General features: G+C 33.7%; 1 protein-coding gene and 1 long non-coding RNA gene across 2 annotated transcripts in view; one reads left to right on the forward strand and one right to left on the reverse strand.

Moving 5' to 3' along the window:
- Positions 1 to 13,154, forward strand: part of Es2 (ess-2 splicing factor homolog) — a 29,379-nt gene extending 16,225 nt beyond the window's left edge. The window contains exons 5-7 of the mRNA XM_035351424.2: positions 1,131 to 1,376; positions 7,849 to 8,059; positions 12,239 to 13,154. Coding sequence (XP_035207315.2) covers positions 1,131 to 1,376; positions 7,849 to 8,059; positions 12,239 to 12,560 — 779 coding nt within the window. The 3' untranslated portion in view covers positions 12,561 to 13,154. The remainder of the gene's footprint in view (positions 1 to 1,130; positions 1,377 to 7,848; positions 8,060 to 12,238) is intronic.
- Positions 1 to 20,924, reverse strand: part of LOC118182128 (uncharacterized) — a 105,390-nt gene that overhangs the window by 50,858 nt on the left and 33,608 nt on the right. The gene's annotated exons all lie outside the window — the stretch shown is intronic.

The raw sequence follows: 20,924 nt of genomic DNA on the forward strand, positions 1-20,924 counted from the left end.
GTTTAGCAGTGGATTTTGCGAACACCAGGTATATTTTCCTTGTTTTCTCGTTAATGAAGAATTTTTATCCTGCATATACCCATTGTATTCAGATACTGTAATGACTCTTCTAACAGTTTCAGCATTAACTTTCATTCTATGCCATTCTTCTAAGTACTCTGTAAGTTTTACAGCACTAAATTTTGGATCTTGATTTTTCATAGGATAAATCTCCAGTTTCTTGGTGTTATTTGGAAGCATTTTCAACAATTCAGCACAGTTTTCATTGTTTTAATATGTCACAGATAATTGAATGCTTTATATCAAGGTTTTTTTGGACATTTTAAACACTTTTTGCGGTCTTCAAAATGATGAATAATTAAATTTCTTGTCTTTGATTTGTATTTTGCTAAACAAGTAATATGTGGAAACAGAAAACCTAGAGATATGGCTTACCATCACTTGGAATCTTATTTAGCAGAGTTCATATTAAGACACCAAGTTGGTCATGATATTGTGTTTGAGGTATAATTAGCAGCAACTGCTAAGCTGTGGCCACCAGAAAGAGTTTGTTAAAAATGAATTTTCCAGTATGTATGTTATTTTTTTAATGAATTACTAACGAAATTGTGTACTATAATAAATTAGCTGAAATGCACCAAAGCAAAATTTCGTCGAAACCACTGCAGAAGACAAGTATACTAAACAGTACATGACCAGAGGATATACTAGGATCAGTGCGATATTTTCAAACCAAAACTTGAGAACTAATATGTGCATGAGCAGGTATAGTTTTCATAATCCACTGTATGAGAGAATAGAATAATAAAAAATGAGTGGTGTTTATAATTAATCAAAGATTCGAATAGATGCTTATGTGAACAGGTATAGTTAGCATTGTCCATTGTATTTTTGGAAGAATAGAATAATAAAAAAATGAGCAGTGTTTGTAATTAACATTGAACCTTAAATTTTACGAACAAATTATATTTTATTCACAAGCGATCATCCGGAAGTGATAGTTTTCCTAAAGCTTGTTCTAATCAACCAATTGGTGGTAGGTTCTTTGGTGGCCACGTCAGATTATTTTCGATTATTTTCATAACTTTTCCAATAAGATGCAAAGGAAATGTGTTTTTTGTTTTATATAGGAGCTGAGCTGACAGCTGAAGAAAAGCTTGCAAATGAAAGCAGAAAAGAGATTTTGCATCATAATAGTAGGTTTGAAACTCCACCTTTTGATGAGCAAGCTAACAAAGAAGCTATAGCAGAAGCAGCTTCTGTGCAGGCTAAAATGAAAGAAGGTAGAGTGGGCATTGATGGCAAAGAAATTGTTCCAGGGGATTCACCGCAGGTTAATGGTTATGGATTTGTTGGTACACCTATACCAGCACCAGGTATGTGGGTTTTTTTTTTTTTTTTTTTGTTTGTTTGTTGTTGTTGTTGTTCTTACTAACTGTCATGGCCACTTTTGAGGCAGATATACATAACTCATTAAAATGGTCACAAAACTTTTTATTTACAAAATAGACACATAAAACAAAGTTATTGAAAAATAATTTTATCTCTTCCCCCCCCCACTACTGTGATTTCCTATCTTCTTCTTCCCCCCTACAGAGGTGGAACACGCTTTGTTTGAAAGAGTCATGCATGTAGTTTATAATGAAATAAAATTTTATATTGTGCAGTGATAAAATGCTAATCTCTGGGAGTGGGAAAGTCCAAAAAATTCATTAATTTGCCAAAACATAAAATAAATAAATAAAAATGTTCGAAATTCAAGGTTTCAGTGCAGGACTGTGTTCAAAACTTGATTCTAGGGGCCACTATCTTTCCACTGTGCAATTAACTCGTATATTCACTTGTACATTCTTCATTGTATATTAATAGAGGGAAGAATAATGCAGATAATTTTATAATAATATAACTACATGTTATACAGCATAGCAGAGAGACATACTGAAATATGATGGAAGACTCGCACAGTTTTTAAACTTATTTTTGTTTTAACAAAAATTGTGTATTTGTATGTTTGAACAATAATATTTCTATTAAAAGGAACTTTGCTATATCTCTAAAAAATTTAGGGTGGAAACAGTGTCCATTCAGAAGTGTAGTTTATTCAAATCCAGTTAAAAAAACAGTTATGAAGAATAACACACATCTCAATTAACAGAAAAATACCAGTAAACAATTTAGATGTTTTTTCAAGCTGTTTAATCTTGAGAATTAATTAATTTGGTTATGGAAATTAAATTAATATTTAAAAGAACATATTGTAAATAATGGAAGAATAGACATCATCAGCATTGAAAAAAAAAAAACTTAAATTTCATTAAAGAACTTGGTGCTTTTTTATATTTTAATGGGAATTGATGTATAACAAAAAATAAATAATTGTATGTATGATTTAATTTTAGGATTGAGCAGTGTACTTTTAATGGATGATTTAACGTTGTTTATATATTTTGAATTAGGTACAATTAAATAACCTACTGTTGTAGATAAATTCAACACATACATACTATGATATCAGCTGCTGTACTATGATATTATCTTTTTCTTTCTCTAATTTTTAATTGACAGTTTTATTTCACACTGATGATTTTTAATAGCAGTTCTTCCATCATTGCAAGCCCCCCTTTTCTCTCTTTTGGACAAAGCTTGATTAATCTACTCCTAGTAAACTGGTAGTTGTTTGTATAGCTGATGCATGTTTTTGTGTCATATTTAGTTGGTTAAAATAAAGAATATTAAAATCTGAACTGATTTCTATTTAATTTTTTGGTCTTCACAGTCTTTCATATATTTAACCCCATAAATGAATGCCCCGGCAAATTGAAATGGTGCTGCATACAAATTGGAATTTAAATCTAAGTTGAATTAAAGTTTTCAACTTGAGTGTATTATTAATTTTAAATAATTGCACCAACTATATTGTAAATATATTTTCATGCATAGCAGTAGGGAAGGTTGTAAAGCATTAAATTGCTACTTTTGTCATTCCTTTTCCCATACAAATGTTGTTACAGCAGTGATATTAAATTAAAGAATCAGATTGAATTCAAGTTACTGTTCATTAAGAATTTGAAAGTCTGATGCTTCCAAACTGTATCATAATTTTAAAGCATTAGACATGGTCATGGACGAATGACATTTTCATTGTTTATCATTGATGAAATTCAATGAAAATTTCATGAAAAATTTTTGAATTTGCTTGACATTTGCACTGAATACTAGTTTGACTTTTTTTCCAAATTATGTGAAATGTGAAAATAATAAATTAGACAGAAATGTAAAATACTAAATAGTTTTAAAAATATTAAATGAAAATAATAAATATTAGAAATCAAATTAGTTAATAAATATACATTTGAATGTATGGAATGGCAAAATGTTATTGAGTACTTCCTTGTTAGCCACTGCATTTTGTTACCAAATTTGGCAAACTTATCATCTAATTTATAGCATCCAAATTCCATATGTCATCAAAATTCAGTAGCCACTGTAATAAGAAAGAGCCAAATAAATTTTTGGAATGATTTAGTTCCTAAATTAAATTATATAGTATATAGCTGTTAGCATATAGTTGAACTGTGAGATTTCAGATAATTCTCTGATTAGTGATTGAGTATTATAAGGAAATATAAAAGTAAAAAATTTACATTATTTTTTATAATCTCGAAATCAGACTGGAGTATAATCTTAGTGCCTTTTAAATTTTAGTGTTAGCTAATATTCCAACCTTTCTTGTAGAGACTAAAAATATGAAATGTGTGAAACTTAAAAAAAAAAAAAAAAAAAATGATCTAGCTATATTAGAGTACAATAACATTTGCTACAAAATTAAAACCCAATGAGTAAGTGAAATAGTGCAAACTCTTGATTTAATCTAGATTGTTTATTTACTTTAATGTTGCATTACATTTTTTTATTTTTATTATTTATTTACAGCATGCTCTGTACTGTTACTTTTTATGGAAGAAATTAATAACTTCTTCAGCATCATCATGGTTAAGTACAAAAAAATAATACATTCACTCACCAAATTGTAATGTGACTACATATTGATTTTTAGGCATTAGTCACCAAAATGTGCCCAAAGGCATATATTGTAGTCACTTCAAAAATGAAGCGCCTGTTATTATTCAAAGAATACAAAATGAAAACTTAAATACATGCACAATCGAACCTCATTATGTAACAAACCTTCAACTGGATTTCCTGTGTACTGCATTTGATCCAATAGTAAAAATACGAGGGGTGTTTTTTAAGTAAGGGCCATTTGAAAATAAAAATCAAACGAAGGAAAATTTTCAAAAACTGAATTTATCTTCAGATTCTACATACATTTCTCTATTTTTCAGCATGGTTGCCAAGTTTGTGTAAACACTTGTCATCCCTTAGAACTAGACTCTGATACCCCTTTCATAGAAACTTGCCGCCTACTTGGATAACCAAGAGGTCACAGCCGTTTTCATGTCCTAGACATTTCAGGAAATTTGTTTGAAAATAAGTGGACATTTGTTTCACCCATATGGTGAAGCATCTGTTCTCAAGAATTTTTGCATCAGCTGAAGCCATCATATCATCTGTGATCACTGATGGATGACCGCAGTGGGACTTATCATGGACATTGTCACGGCTAGCTTTTAACTTTGCCTTCAGTCATGGCAGTAGCTCCATAAACTTCACAAATCTGCCAGTGAATGTTTGCAATAGACAGATTTCTTGCCAACAAAAAAACATATCACTGACCGTACCTTGCACGGGACGCGCAATTTGATAATCTTGTCATTTTAAAGACACAGAACAGACTGTATAGGTTACCTACACAGCTGCAACTGAGCACAGTTGTTTTCAAGGAATTCTGGGACACGACGCAAGCACTCGTTGCTGCCTGCGCAATGCATATTATTGTATACAACAAAACTGCCCTTATTTAAAATACATGCTACTATGATATAAAAATTGATTGATGAATCCGTAAAAAGTGATTAACATTATCACATCTACCAAAAGATCTAAATAATAATTTAACAATAATATATATATATACATGTTAGTTTATTATTTTTTATTTATATTAGGTAGTAGATAATAATTATCGTAATAAAGTACTTAACCTATACACATCATGGTTCATATCTGTTAAAATATTCATTTGTTATGAATTATTATTTTATCCATTAGAAATTAAAATTGGCTAAAAACAAAGTAAAACAACGAGGAATTTCATTTTTACTTGACTTTTGAGTGAAAATAGTATGTAATCTTCTGTTGGCAATATAGATTACAAGAAAGTTTTATCCATATTTTTATAAAAAATTGAAATGACTGCATCACTGTTATAGTTTGCACAGGCAAAAACTTATAATGACATGCATTGCTGCTGTGGCAGTTGGAAAAGTTTTCTTTTTATATGCTACATTTTTTTTTAACTTCATCAGTATTAGATGAAGTTTCAATGTTAACATTTTTTAGTTGAATTTCTGTCTCATTACCGTAATCATTCAAATCTGATATTATCCGGTGTAAATTTTTTATATGTGTATTAAATGCGATTGCCTGTCAGATTTTTTTTTTTTTTGCTTTGCTTTTTTATGGAAAGTTTTGTGCATCTTTACCTCATCATCACGTGTTTGGGAAAACTCCATGTTACATTCTAAAAATGTTAAAATGCTGTTCTTCACCTTTACTCACTTTGTGGTAGGTAAACCCTTCTTTTAAACCTTTTTTAGACCTTTTGCTGTCATCTTCCTCATTAAACCTTTTGCTAGATCAGTACGTTGGAAACGGCTTCAAATGTTGGATTATATAGTAAGTTGCCTGTAATTTTTACCATTATTGGATTGGGAAGGAAATATTACAATCTGCATCTTTGTTATACCCCTATAAAATGCAATATGTGAACTGCGCTCTTTAATGATGTTCCAAGTTCGCATTCATTGCTTAATCCATAAGTTTCATGACAGAAGTTGCATTCTGAGGGCAGGAGAGCAATGTTAGGTTTTTTATGCATGTGCATTGAAACTGTCAATCAGTAGTTGCTTCACTTTTTTTTCGGGGGGGGGGGCATAAGTCCATCCCGCTTCTGTAGCTTTACTTCAAACAGTTTTGAAATTATCTGTCTTTATACTACAAGGTGTTTCATCATTACCTTTTTTTGAGGAGAAAATATAAAATATTTTATTGTACTTTACTATGACACATAAGCTAATTTTTCACCAATTATGTTTCAAGTAAAACGATACCTTCATTTCATAGCAAGGGAGATAGAACTAAAATCACAGCAAGATACAAAGTGTGGAATTCCATGCTTAAGATTAGACACTGGTGGAGAATTGAGAACTTTTGTGATTTGTGACTTTTCCCTACAGAGTTGACCTAAGAAGTGTACAGTCATCCCACAACTTTGGACTTGAGGAAATAATCCATGCTGTTTTTAACTGTGGATTATGTACCCACATGTTTACAGAAGTGCATTGATACTGTTGGTGGTTATGTTAATTTTTTTAAGAATAATAAATGTAGTGGATCAGTTATTGCAAAGCTTTATTATTTTTGCATTCACACTGCCTGCAGTGCTCTTTAAAACAGGTAGTGACTTGTCAAATATCCTGTCATTGACTTCATGAGAAAACAAGAAGGCTTTTAATGTTTTTTAAGAATCTTGTCTTTTGAGATTTCTTATTTACTAGAGGCTTATGGCATTCATTACTACAAGAACTGTGATTTTCTATTTTTGCTTTTAAATTATTTTTTAACCATACAGTAAGAACAACGAAACTTGATTAGCAATGCCAGTTTTTTCCCCATAGTAGTGACTTCACCAAAAATAATTTTTTCCTCTGCATCTTAACATCAAGCATTAAAATAGTCTCAAATTCTTCCTGAAAAGCTTTTGCCAATTCTTCCAGAAAAAACAGCCATTTAAAGACTAATGCTTCAGACTAAGTCTGATGAATTTGTCAAACCATTTAAAAAAAAAAAAAAAGTTTTTGTAAATGTTTTGGTAGATTCATCTGACTTTTTATTTGAAACATTTGCCCAGTGGTGGCAGATATCTTTAGTGCAGAATGCTTTATTTATAGTTCACTGTTTGGATACATTTGCGATGCAATAAATTTTCATCATTGTGAACTAATGAGAGAAGACAGCAAAAAAATTTTGTCATTCAAGAAAAGTGTATAGGAAAGGTGTTCCATTATCAGCTTTTGATATTGAATTTATGCTTTTCAAGTTATGCCTATTGTCTTCTGTGATCTTCCAAAAATTAACTGTTGCATCTGCATCAGTGGACATTGTCTTGAATGCAAAGAATGGGTACAGTATCACCATCCTAATATTTTGTGACCAGTCTGCCCTACCGATTTTGGAGTGCGAATGTGTGAATGATCTGAAGGAATGGTAATTTTATAGTTAGAACTTGCAGATAATCTAGGAAAGATCACAAAAATGGAAAAAATGTTCACCTATAAATTCAATTATGTCCATGTGTTTGCAGGCCTGTGGTAACTATATGAAATGATATTACATGCATTTGAAATAGGAAGGACCAACAATTTTGTTTGATATGTGCATGAGTTTATAATAAAGCAGAGGTTTGAATATATTTTTATTAATATATATTTTTTTCAAGTTGGCAACTTCAAATTAAGGTACATAGTAATTATAAATATGATTACATAAAATTCTACAGCTCTTTAAAATATGCAAAGTAATATAATGGATATGCAAAGTAATATAACGGATATGCAAAGTAATATAATGGATATGCAAAGTAATATAATGGATTTAAATATATATATAGAGAGAGAGATCTTTTTTAATTGTTTTATTTACTGTTTAAATAATTTTTGTTCATAGGTGTAACAGATACTCCTATAATGACATGGGGAGAAATAGAAGGTACTCCTTTTCGACTTGATGGAAGTGATACCCCATTGCCACAAAATCCTAATGGTCAGCAATTTAAAATTCCTAACCTGTCAGCACGAGAAAAAATTGCATTGTCTCTGGCTGACAAAGCTGCCAAAAAACACAGAAAGGTTAATAAAGCAAGTCCAAGACTGTTGAGGTATTTATTTTTGTTCTTTAAGTTACATGAATTAATTTTGCGTAAAATTATGATAAAATTAATATTAAACATTTTTTAATTTGGTTTATTCATTTCTAAATGCATAATTTTAGAGCATAAGCATTTATGTTCTAACAGCTTTAAAATTATAAAAATAACTCTGTTGCTATGATGAGTTTGGTAGAAATAATTTGGCTTTTTTTATGTTTGCTATCTTTTGGTTATCAAGCTTTTGGTCATTATATTTTGCTATCAGGTTAAAAATAATTTGGCTTCTTGAATGCTATATTCATATAAGAAAGTACTGAGAATTTTGTTTAAACATTAACTGTATGTTCTGTTTCTTTTGTGATGTTGATATTTCTCTGCAGAAAATCAGGAATTTCTAATGGGGTATAAGAGGATCAGTAATTTTACTGATTGCTTTTTTACTATATAATTTTTAAATAAAAAATATTTCATGTTAATTTGTTAAAATGCAAAATATGGCTTCATTTAAATATGCATTTACACATTTTTTAATGTTTGCATCCTTCGATTGTGTGGTGATGGACCATAAATTGAGGGAGGCATTTTTAAGGGGATATTGTTTTACTACATATGCCCAGAAGACACTTTGGTGCAATTATAATGTTAAGCAGTTTTAAAATAAGATAAAATACTGCATGAAAGCTTGGATCTCTGCCATGTTCAGTATGTATCTTATTGCTGTGTTCAGTGTTACTTTATCTAAGAATGAGTAACTGCAGTTTTAAACCTTAGTTATTTTCAGCTATAAGAAACGTCTGTAGTGTTATCACTACACCGTAATCTTTCAAGTGTGCTATTATTTAGGAAAATGGTATGTTAGTTGTAAATCAGTTATAACTTCAGTTGAGTGTCGTACAAGTGGCTGAGCGTTTGAGACTGCTGACTACTGGTAGTTCAACCTGCTTTGGGTTTGAACCAGGTGAATGAGCTGGCTGCATATTTGGATTTCATAGTTTTCCTATAGATACCAACTACTATAGATTCTCTTTAGCTTCTGTGATTATTCCTTAAAAATTAAGAGCTACAGAAATTACCGAAAAAATACAGATTTTCACAAATTTACAAATTTATGTTGGTGTTTTTTTTTTCAGTTTGTGCCAAGAAAAGTTCACTTGTCGAACTTCTTAATATATGGCAACCTATTTTTCTATTCCTTTTTACATTGTGCGTGAGGGGGGGGGAAGTCACAACATTCTTTCTTTCAAATAATGTTCTTTATATTATATTTTTAATTAGAAGTGTTATTATTTTAAATAAATTTTCATTTACGAATTTCATTTAATTGTTTAAGTTGCATAGTTTCTTTCAAATAACCGTTTTAAAAATTTCTATTTACTCATTCGAACTGTGTAGTTTAAATAAAAGGTGCATTGTTTATTTTTTTCAAATTGTTTTCTTTATACTACATTTTTTAGTCATAGTTATTATTTTAGGTAATTTTTAAACTTTTATTTTAATTGTTTGTGTTGCATTTTCTCTTCAGATAATTGTTTTAAAATTTTCTATTCGCTCATTCGAACTGGGTATTTTAAATGTATTTATTAGTATAAATTTTTCAGAATTTGATTTTATTTATTTGAATTGTGGTCCTCCTCCCCTACGGAAGAATGCTTTGTGACATAGACTACGATGCGTTTAAAAACTGCATACAGCGTGTTTCAAAAAGAATATATGTGTTTCGAATGCATATATTTATTCAACTGTATGACATACAAATATAAAACTTTATACACATATGTATGAACCTCTCAAGCTCAGATTACAGATGTTCAGTATGTCCTCCATAAGTGACACGAACAGTATCACATCGATACTCAAATTCGTCTCGTACTCGGGCAAGCATGTCCATCCTCACTGATGTTATGACAGTATAGATCCGGTTCTTCACCGCTTCCAGGTTTTGTAGGAGTAGTGGTACATAAATGTTGTCTTTAATGAAACCCCACAGGAAAAAGTCACAGAGTGTCAGAATTGAGAACACAAAATGATTTCTGCTGCGGAGTATCCATTTTAAACATGTGCTGATTACCACACAAAACATAAAACAACTGACATCTAGCAGATATTAATATAAACTAGACTATGTATTCATTTCGGCAATAGCCGAGCCGAGGGGCAGTGATCTATAGTTTGAACAAAATAACACTTTGTAATACTTATATTCTTTTTGAAGTACAGTGTATATTAAAAGAGAAAATACATTAAAGCACAGTTAACACGCCTTTCAATGTTCTGTTCCGAAAAGATAGATATCCAAGGATGACTTGCATACATTGTTTTAAACAGTTTTATCATTGTGCCCATTGCTTTACACAATTTTATCATTCTATATTTAATTTCTTAAAATGTTATTCATATTTTAGTCAAATGTTTTATTTTTGAAATCGCAAGAATCAAATATTACAATATTTTTAAAAATACTAAATTTTATGCAAAAATTTACTTTTCTTTTTAATGGCTTGCTCTGTTTTGTTCCCCCCCCAGGCATTTTGCAAGTATATTAAAAAGCATCCAATTTTTTGAAACATCTTGGTATTTCTGATATTAATTTTAAATAAATTTATCGCCTTCCATTTCAAAAGGGCCCACAAACGGCTCAGCGGTAAAGTCGCTGAATACTGGTAGTTTGCTCCGGGGTTCGAATCCCTTCGAACGGGCTGGGTGCATGGGTGTTTTCATGGTTTTTTTGGTGTGTAACGTGTATATTAACTGGTTTCGCTTAGAAAGTTCTTCACAAAGGCATCCCTCCGTTAAGGCAAATAGCTCAACTTTGCCATAACTTAATAATCCAAATCAATCCATTTCAGCATTATTTGGTCAAAGCCTTTATCAGTCTTTACAGGCTAAGCATTTTGAAGGTGTGAGATGAAAGGAAAGCCTTGTTTCATCAAGAGCAAAAAATGTCTTTAGCTGACATCTATATATACGTCACTGGATAAATTCAATAATCTTGAAATAATTCGACTGAGAAATCATGGGATGCTCCATTTATGATGCGATATGATGCTCTATGAAGTAATTTAAATTTATACAACCATATAGCTGAAAACGAGTCACTCTTCACTTTAATCTGCAATAACAAAAATGACAAAAATCTGAACATTAGCACAAACTCAATTGCTGCTATTTGCTGGGCCCACCAGCGGCCGAGCGGTAAAGTCACTGAACACTGGTAGTTCGGTCCGTGGTTCGAATCCCGCGAACGGGCTGGCTGCATGGGCGTTTTCGTGGTTTTCCCGATGTGTAACGTGTATACGAGCCAGTTTCCCTTAGAAAGTCCTCCACGAAGGCATCCCTCCCTTAAGGCAGATAGCCCTCGAGGCTTTGCCATAATCACACACAAAGCTGCTATTTGCTGGTGTACATGTCCAAGTGTTTTCTCTTTGAACACCCAACTTCCTTGAAATAGATTCCCCTTTAAATTTTTTCTCCCCCTCCCCGGCCCAATTTCCTTCTTTCCTTCTACATTCGTTTTCAGTACTGATATAAGAAAAATTAAGATTTTTAGATTGTTACACTTGCATAAATTTTGCATTCTTGTCACTTTTTTTTTAATATCAGTTGCATTAAATGTGTTCCAGCAGAAAACAGCATCTAGACATTTTAATTATAAATAAAGTTTAAAGCAAAGTCCAAAGGATAAATATTTGAATTGAATGATTTTTGTTAAATGAGAAAGAAATAAACCACTCCAGCAGCGCTTATCCTGTACCACCGAGTGACCCAATTCTTATATCGGCAGGGTTCGTACGGTCCTTAAGAGTCCTTAAAAGTCCTTAATTTTTTTGGAATCGATTTTTGGTCCTTAAAAGTCCTTAATTTTGGCCAAAATCAGTAGAAGGTCCTTAAATTTAATCATCTGAAATTTCTGTTTTTACGACTGCCATTTTGAATGTGAATTGGCATTTTAAAGGAATATTTTTGGCGATTCATTGACGTATATGGTTATCTTTTGAATGGGATCATGGGTATTAATTTGTTTCTATTTCTGATATAAATGATGGGATACTCGAGTTTCTAAGCAAGAAGTGAAACATAAGCATTTTGAAATTCATTTTTTAATGAAACTATTTCTGAAATGTTTAATTAATAGAAATGTATTGTGAGTTATAATCATCTGACTGCATATTCTCATGTGTTTCCTTGCAGCTCCGACTCCAAATTTGGATCTGCTACACCAAGAACTCCCATTGAAAAGCTGCAGTATATGTCTCCTGCTGCTCGTAGGTTGGCATGTGCAAAATTAGGCATTCAGCGTGACACAGATAAAGCTCTAAGGGCGAGCTATTCACCTTCACCTTTAAGAACACCTACTGCTGCTAGGACTCCAGTAACTTCTTCCACACCAGATATTATAAGAACTCCAGTGTCATCTGCAACTCCTACAGCGAAAGTGACAGTTATCACTCCATCCCATGCAGAAACTATGTTGAATTTGCCTAAGAGACATAAAGCAAGTGATTTCTTCTAGCATTTTATGTAATTTAAATTAATCAAGAATGCTGTGTTACTAAAAGCTGAATATTTATTGTATCATACTGTTAAAAAATCACAAATTTGTATATATGTATATTATTTTCATTAAATGTGTATTTTTTTAATTTTGATAGCACTCTGTTATGAAATTTTTAGTTATTGCAATGTTCAGCTATGAAATGTTTATGTTTTTATGTTTTCCAAAATAAGTTATATGCTTCAGAACATTTGCACAATTGAATAGGTTTGAAGTGATGTTGTCAAAGACATTTTGATTTTGATTAAAGCGTATCATATTATATTTTAAATTATTTATTGAGAATTGGTCCCCCTTTTGTAATTTGATACTTTTATCAGTCATTCTTCCAGAGATATGTAATTGAAAATTCTGCTAACTAATGTGCCTTCTTATGTCTGACTTTTCATAAAATTGTTGATATTTAGTTCTCAAATTAATTTAATAACAGGAAAAAATCAAATAAGAAGCTGATAAATTTTGTTATACCCAGTTTTATTTATTTATTTTTTTTATGGCTGTTCGTGAAACTGAGCTCAAGATGCCAAAATAAAAGGCATATTTACAATTGAATATTGTGTCCTTTTAATAGCTGCATTAATCCTTGTAAGTTTAATGCTTAGAGTATTTTACAAGTATGGTTCTAGGAATTTACAAAGCTTTTTCTAACCTAAAATATAACCTAAGGGAAGGGATGCCTTCTTGAAGCACTTTCTATGTGAAACTGGCTCATACATGTTGCAGATAGCGAAAATCATGAAAACTCCTACAGAGGAAAGACAAATAATCCATGTTATAATGAACAAAAAGTACTGTTCATATTTTATTTATACTTGTAGTAATTCAGTCCAGCGAATAAGTTGATAAGTCCGGAGAATAATTTGGTTATGTAAATTAAATCAGTATTCGAAATACAAAGAAAGCATCATTAGAAATGATGAAACTTCAGTTATAAATGCAATTGAAGAATAACATATTATTTAAGGTACTTAAGTATTGTTGCATATGTACAAGTTCATAATGAATTAAATACTCACTCAACACATGGATCATTAACTCCAAAGAAAAACGAACTGCCTCCTAATGCTCATCGGAGAGGCAGATCTGCAGAAAAGCTTGTTTAACATCTGAACAAAATGCAATTTTGTTCAATCTGAAATTAATTATTAAGTCAAAAAAATTTGGATTTAAGTTAACCCCTGACTACAATCAGTCAATTAAAGAAAGTTCATTATTTTGATGACTCATCAAAGACGATACTAGTTTTCGACGTTAAACTACTTTCTTTCCACACAGCCTGACGAGGCAAATAATATATAGGTCTATTTAAAGCATTTTCTGGTTTATCAGGATTTACGATGTCTATTATGCCTTCTTTTAAATAATCACAAATAATTTCACATTTACTGTTGATGTAACTCAGGATCATGACTAAATAATCTCCACAAATTCTGAAAATGTTGCCACGCCAAGGAATAATTATCGGATAATTCTTTACAATGTTTACTGAAAGGTAGTTGTACTATGTAATGTCCGTTTTTAAATTCAACAGTGTCATTAAAAATTTCATCGCCTGATCCTTTTCATGCAAAACTGAATCATTACGAATATCAAATCTCTCTAAATCAAAGAAAAGTTTTAAAATACCTTGAAGAGAATCATTTTGCACTAGAAAACAATGTCCTTGATAAGAAGGTTGCATTTCGTTAAGCTACCCACATGCGATCCATCCAAATTCAGATTCTTTGAACAAATAATAAATCATCATTTATTTTATACCTATTATTTTTCAAAACCTTAAAAAATAAATCAGCATTTATAAGGGCATGTACCTATGCGGTTTCGTAAAATGATTTATCAGCTAAATTAAAAAATTGGAATTTCTACTTTCGAAATATCTAACATAGCAAACGGAGTTAATCCTGTTATCTTATTTGCAATTAAGAATTCAACTCGTTCATTAAAAGTGCAATCTTCATCTGAAATAATTGTGTTCACTTTCCATTTAATATTTTGAATTGATCCAAATTAAGACCTGTAATAGGTGTATTAATTTTTTCCCTTTTTATTTCTAACCATTCACTTATTTTATCTGTAGGAATGCATATATTAGATGCGCTGTCTAAAAATAGCACGGGTTTTTATTATTACGGACCAGCTTCACTGCTTCTTTTAAAATTATTTTATTAAGAAAAACATCATATAAAATATTTACAGTAAAGTAAAGTACAATTCAATTGTGAGCTTTGGATTATAGTAATTGCTCACGTCAGGCCGGTTAGATTTCTTTTCTAGCTATTGTAGGAGGCGATGAATTGGCGAGATTTGTTGACGTAAAATGTGCAAACAGTTATTTAATCACAGTAACAATTATAGTTATACAGTGACTGGATCAAAATGTTGCCAAATGGTCATCAAGTTTGGTGCCAAAAAATTAATTGCCAAAACCATCATCAGCTTCACGATATCTATCCAACTTAGCGGGATAAACATTTACTTGATGTTAAATAGATTTGCCTCTATACTCTTATTTTTCCGGCAGGGCTTTGTCTCTTTGAAACATCTCATGTTACATGATGCAAAAACTACCACAATTTCACTTTTGTACACAAATTACTACAGTCTCCTTAAAATTATTTACAGATATACAAAATCCGTAGCAATGTTCCATTCCCAAGGACTGCACGTCCTGGTCAGTGCAATCCTTGGACAAGAAGCCATACTTACAACGAAGGAAAATCAATGCATTACTAAAATAGTAATTTCAGTATAAATACAATAAATCAATAAATAAATGTATGAATTTAAAAATTTTTACACATAGGACCATTTTCTTCCTAAACTATTTACATTTATAAACTATGTACTATGGCTATAGTAAAGGGCTAGCTTAATGAGCTGCTTTCGCACGAAAGCCCTTGGATTACTCCAGTAGAAACGGTCTCAAACTCTATGCAAAATCTTCATAATTCCAAAGTGGCCATATGTCGGGCTGTTATGTAGTTCTTTAAGGATGTCTGTCATATTCTTGGAATTTCTCTATCCATCAGGCTATTTGGTCATCAGGATTCTTGAAATTTAAAAGCGAGATCAACGATGTGTGATCTGTGCGGAGTTGGAATTTGCTGCCGTAGACATAATGATGGAAATGATTTATACCTTTAATTAATGCGAGCAAACTCTTTCCTGGGGACACAGTTATTCCTCTCTGGTTTAGATAGACATTTCCTCCAGCACTTATATAGGTCTATTTATAGGACACGTTCTTGACCATTTATTTCTTGCGACAAAACAACACGGACACTCTCATTGCTCGCATCCGTGTCGAGAATATTGTCGTCCTAAGAGTATACAAGGATTGCTGCAGATGTTAAAGCTTCCTGCAATTTGTTAAAGGCATTTTCACATTCTTTTGTTCACAGGAACTTTTGCTTGCTCTCTGTCGGCTTGTAAAAGGGTTTTGCGAAGGAAGAAAAGTCCTTAACAAATCTTCTATAGTAGGTGCAAAGCCCCAGAAAACCTCTCAGCTGATGGATATTTTTCAGGCGTTTCCAGTCTTTAATTGCTGACACTTTTTCTGAATCCGTATAAGCACCTTCGGCAGCGATGATATGTCCACGGTAAGTCACTTCCTATCTAAACAATTTACATTTGGCAGGACTTAACTTTAGACTGGCTTACTTCAGCTTCTAAAGCACCATCATAATAGTATTTTCCAATTGCTTGACGTTCTTCAAAACTCTTTGCCGCAATATTGATGTCAGCCAAGTAAATCTGACAGGCTTCGTAGGAAAGACCTCTCAACACGACCCCCACGATATGGGTTATAAGTTGGTGCATTACATAATTCAAACAGCATCACCTTCAGGTCCTTGTCCTGTTCTGGATGCCATCTTTTCTCGGTCATCAGGGTGTATCTCTATCTGCCAATATCCACCCTAACTCAAGCGTCGAAAAGCATTTGCTTTCAGAGAGAGTGTTCAGATTGTTGTCAATTCCAGGAAGAGGGTAGCTTTCTTTCTTCGTAACCTCGTTCAGCCATCTATAGGCAACACAAAATTTAGCAACACAAAACTGTCCTTCATTCTGACTAGGAATATGGGAGAGGCCCGAGGACTTGCTGAAGGCTCGATAACGTCGCTTCGTGCATTATCCTTCAGAAGTTTTCTTACCTCTTCCTGTTTAGCAATCGGTAGACGTCTTGTTGATATTGCTTAATTTGTGGATGATTTCCTGTATCAATTTTATGCTGTTAAACTCGTCCGATCTACGTCAGAAGATGAACGGGAGAAAGCGTCTTGAAATTCTTGAAGGAGACATTTTCCGCTTTTTATCTCTTAGTTGTGCATTCTGTAGCAAATCTAATGTCCGGCTTTCCGAAGACACACATCTGGAGGACTACTGGTTCATTTAATGCTCGTCACTGGAGTACATGCTGCAAGCACTCTGCCTTTCCAAATGACTTTCGCCTTATCTCTTATGTTACCAAATCTCACCAGGACGATGAACTGCAAAGGGAATGATTGCGAGTTCGAACCTCACCCGTAGCGATTGTAAATTAAAGTTAGCTTTAAAAAAAGTAGACTCCTCCTCCTAGCCGATGGGAATAGCAAGCTCCTGTCTACACCCTAACTGCTACTCTAGGTCTCTTTCCATTCTGCCTCGAAGCACGACTAACGCTCTGAAAGTATTTATCATTTTCGAGGACTCCTCGCGATTTATAATTTTTGACTTCAGTTTCTAAATTCAATAATTGCTATGAACTCAGATATTATTGCCATCACCAACTTCTATTTGATATGCCATACTACAACTACTGATTTGAATTATGCCATTTTTCCGGACTTCATTAATTTGTGGGTCAACCTTCCTAAATGCACATTTGCTGCAGAACGCGTAACACTGTTGGCCACTACTGTTGGCTGGATCTCAAGATTCGGTACGCCTGCCCACATCACAACTGATCATGGTAGTCAACTTCGCAGTGACCTCTTTCGAGAACTAGCCAAAAACTTTGGTATTCACCTTTCTCATACCACCGCTGAAAAGGAAGACCACCCACAAGCCAACGGCATTATTGAAAAGTGGCACAGATCGCTCAAACAATCCATAATGTGTCATACATATGTACACTGGACTATCGCATTGCCTTCAGTTCTTTTGCGACTTCGGACCACTTTTAAAGCGGAACTTAACTGCTCTCGAGCCGAACTGGTGTATGGGCAAACTTTGCGTCATCTGGGACAATTCTTTATGCCTCCTGACAGCAACATTCCGAGGAGTGACTTCCTACAAAAATTAAATCATAATATATATAGAACATCTTTGCCCGACCGCTACTAAAAAACAAATCTGTGTGTATAAAGACTTGGATAAATGTTCTCATGTTTTCTGCGTAATAAAATTCTTGTTGTATACACCTTACACTGGTACATGGTATCACTGTGTCTATTGACAGAGTAAAGCCTGCGTATTTACTCCCAGATGATGTATCTGAACCTTCTAGTTTAACTGATGTGGATAAGGCCTTATCCAATCAGCCTATTCAGCAAACGAACAGCAAGTGAAAGAAGTGTTACAAATTACCAAACTCGTTCAGATCGTCATGTCCACTTTCCCAAACGATTTGTGCAAGACTAATTTTCCCCCCCTCTTTTTCAGATTTTTAGCACATTTTCCAAGAAGGGAGGTGGTGTGGGGCTACCTCCCCCCCCCCACACACACACACATTTCTTCAGCGCCTTGAGTTCTCCTCCTCCGATAAGAATCTCATCTCTGCGTAACTGCAAAAAGAGAACTTTTGCCTTCTGTTTCTACGAGTTCGTGTACACAGTGTATTCATTGTTGAGATTTATGTTATCCTAATGCTATGTATATATATTTTGATTTATTAAAAGAGTTTATTTTTCTAAATGGGTGACTAGCAGTTAATAAGACCTCAAAAATTGCTATCACTTCACGTCATCAACTTCTGCCATCTCCACGATATTTTTACAACATTAGAAAAAAAATTATGCTGTTATATTGGGATAAGGCTTGGCTCAGGAGCCTAAGTCCTCAATAGTCCGATGATGAAGAGTCTATTACTGCTGCCATTCACTGCAGAAATCTGAAGTGCTTTAAAATGGGGCTTCTCATTATCTGGCAATGTCCGCTTTGCGAGATTTTGGCCACTAATTAGTTTCCCTGCTTCTTACCGGGATCGGTCTTATTTTCTATGCCTTGGAGTTCCTACGTTTCTTCGTACGTGGCCTTCAGCACCACAATTCCAGCACTTTAGGGTCGGTTTCTCATCACTCGTATTCCTTCTCAAGGTATTAACCTGCCTGGTTAAATCGTATGGACGAACAGTCACTTGACCCACTGGCTCCTGCCCTTAAGCAGCTCTGATTGGATGGCGGTTTCTACGAGTTGCTTGCTGTGCTACCTCGAATTTCATGACTAAAGCCCTTTTTAGATTATTGGTTTTCCCCATTCACAGGGCTTTTTGTATCTCAAGATCATGGACGTTATCGATGAAGTACTACAGGAAGAGGATTTCCCTTGTTTCGGAAGTGCAGTTAGACTAGATTAGACAGTTTTTCAGTATATGTGGCATGCTGTTGGTGGATTTCCGTGTGTTTCTGTTGGCTTCATTTTAACCAAAGCCTATTTTTTCCACGCTTCTCGCCAAAGCGCAGCTGGAACGTGCCGGATAGTGCTTCGAAGTCTAACCTCTGATTTTCGGGCATAATTTAAAGTAAATCCACTGCGTCTGCTCTTACAGAAGTGGGGAGATGCCAGGCCTTAGCTTGGGAATCCCCATCTATTTGCTTTCACCGCTATATAGAACTGAGTTTTGTATATTTTCCAGGAAGTCTTTCCATCATAAGTGGACAGATTTAAAGAGGGTCGAGAAGTCATGAGTAAAAATATAAAGCCACTATAATTGCTTCCTTTTCTAGCTGTGAATTTGTTTAAGCATTTAGCTTGTTTGGCGACAGCAGAAACTTTGTAACCGATTTGTTGTTCGACAGCAGAAACTCGCTCATCAATTCGTTGTTTGACAGAAGAAACTCATTCTTTGATTTGTTGTTCGAGAGCAGCAACACTTTCTCCGATTTGTTGTTCTATAGCAGAAACTGATTCTTCAGTTTCTCCAACTTTATTTTCAACCACGTCTATTCTGCCTTCCATAGCCCCAAATTTGTTTTCTATTATAGAAGCAATTTAACCTTTCATTTCCTTTTGACCTTCTTTAACCTTTTCTTGAACTCCTTTGACGGCCCCTTTTATCTCTTCTTCGCGCGCTTTTATCTCTTCTTTCACGGAGTTGACGGCCCCTTCCATCTTTTCTTTTAATGCAGCAATGACATTCACCAGCTGTTTTAATTGCACACCCATCGCTTTTGCCCTCGGCATTCAGTTCTACTCCTGACACCAAAAACTGTTGTGTACGCATAATGGATTGAATGCACTCTGAGCAGATGATAGCTTAATCAATTTATTTTACCAAAAGAAACACTAGTGTTCAAGAACTTTCCACAAAAGCACCCGTACAGTTCTTCTCAATATCACAGAGCACAATCCGTTGTTCCCATTTCAGACTTATAAGTTAAACACAACACAATGCAAAGTGCATCTAAAGAACGAAGCTCGCGCTGAGTAATCCGAAGTCAGCTCTGAATTAACGACTGAGAGCTGATCCTCTCTCCGGAAATATATAGTTTTACATCGATGCTGAGAAATCTCTAGTACCTTCCATTTCTCGAAATTACTGGAAACCATACGCTGTTAAAGTTACATATGAAGGCCGGATACGGTTACAGTTACACATAGGGATCAAGTACAGTTATTTAGTTACAGTTCCAATTATAATTATACATGGATTGGACCAAAATGTCACCCAATGTTCACCAAGTTTAGCAATTTTTCGCTAAATTTGGCGACAAAATTAGTCGCCAAAACCACCATAGATATATCGCCAGTTGCAAACTTGCATCTTTCAAGCATTTCATGTGATATTATATTAAAAATACTACTTTCACGTATAATATCACTGAATTTATTTACTTTATAAGGTATTTCTACCACCTTCTTAGCATGCCTTCGTGGTGTAATGGTCAACACACTCGACGCGTATTCGAGAGGTCCGTAGTTCGAGTTCCGTCAAGGGCATTGCTTCTTTTTCCCATCTCCTGCTTCCAAAAAATCCTAATAGCTCTACAGTGGCGCCCGAACTAAAAATGGTGGTGGATGATGATTCTCCACCACCGGGATTTGGCCATTGGGTTCCCTAATCCCCAGTCGCCCTTTAAAAGTGGTAGTATATAAGGTATTTCTCCCGCCTTCTTACCATGCCTT

Source organism: Stegodyphus dumicola, chromosome 5 (genome assembly GCF_044657685.1).
Source record: "Stegodyphus dumicola isolate Sdum_Otavi_A_Nest chromosome 5, ASM4465768v1".
In the NCBI taxonomy this organism is placed as follows: Eukaryota; Metazoa; Arthropoda; class Arachnida; order Araneae; family Eresidae; genus Stegodyphus; species Stegodyphus dumicola.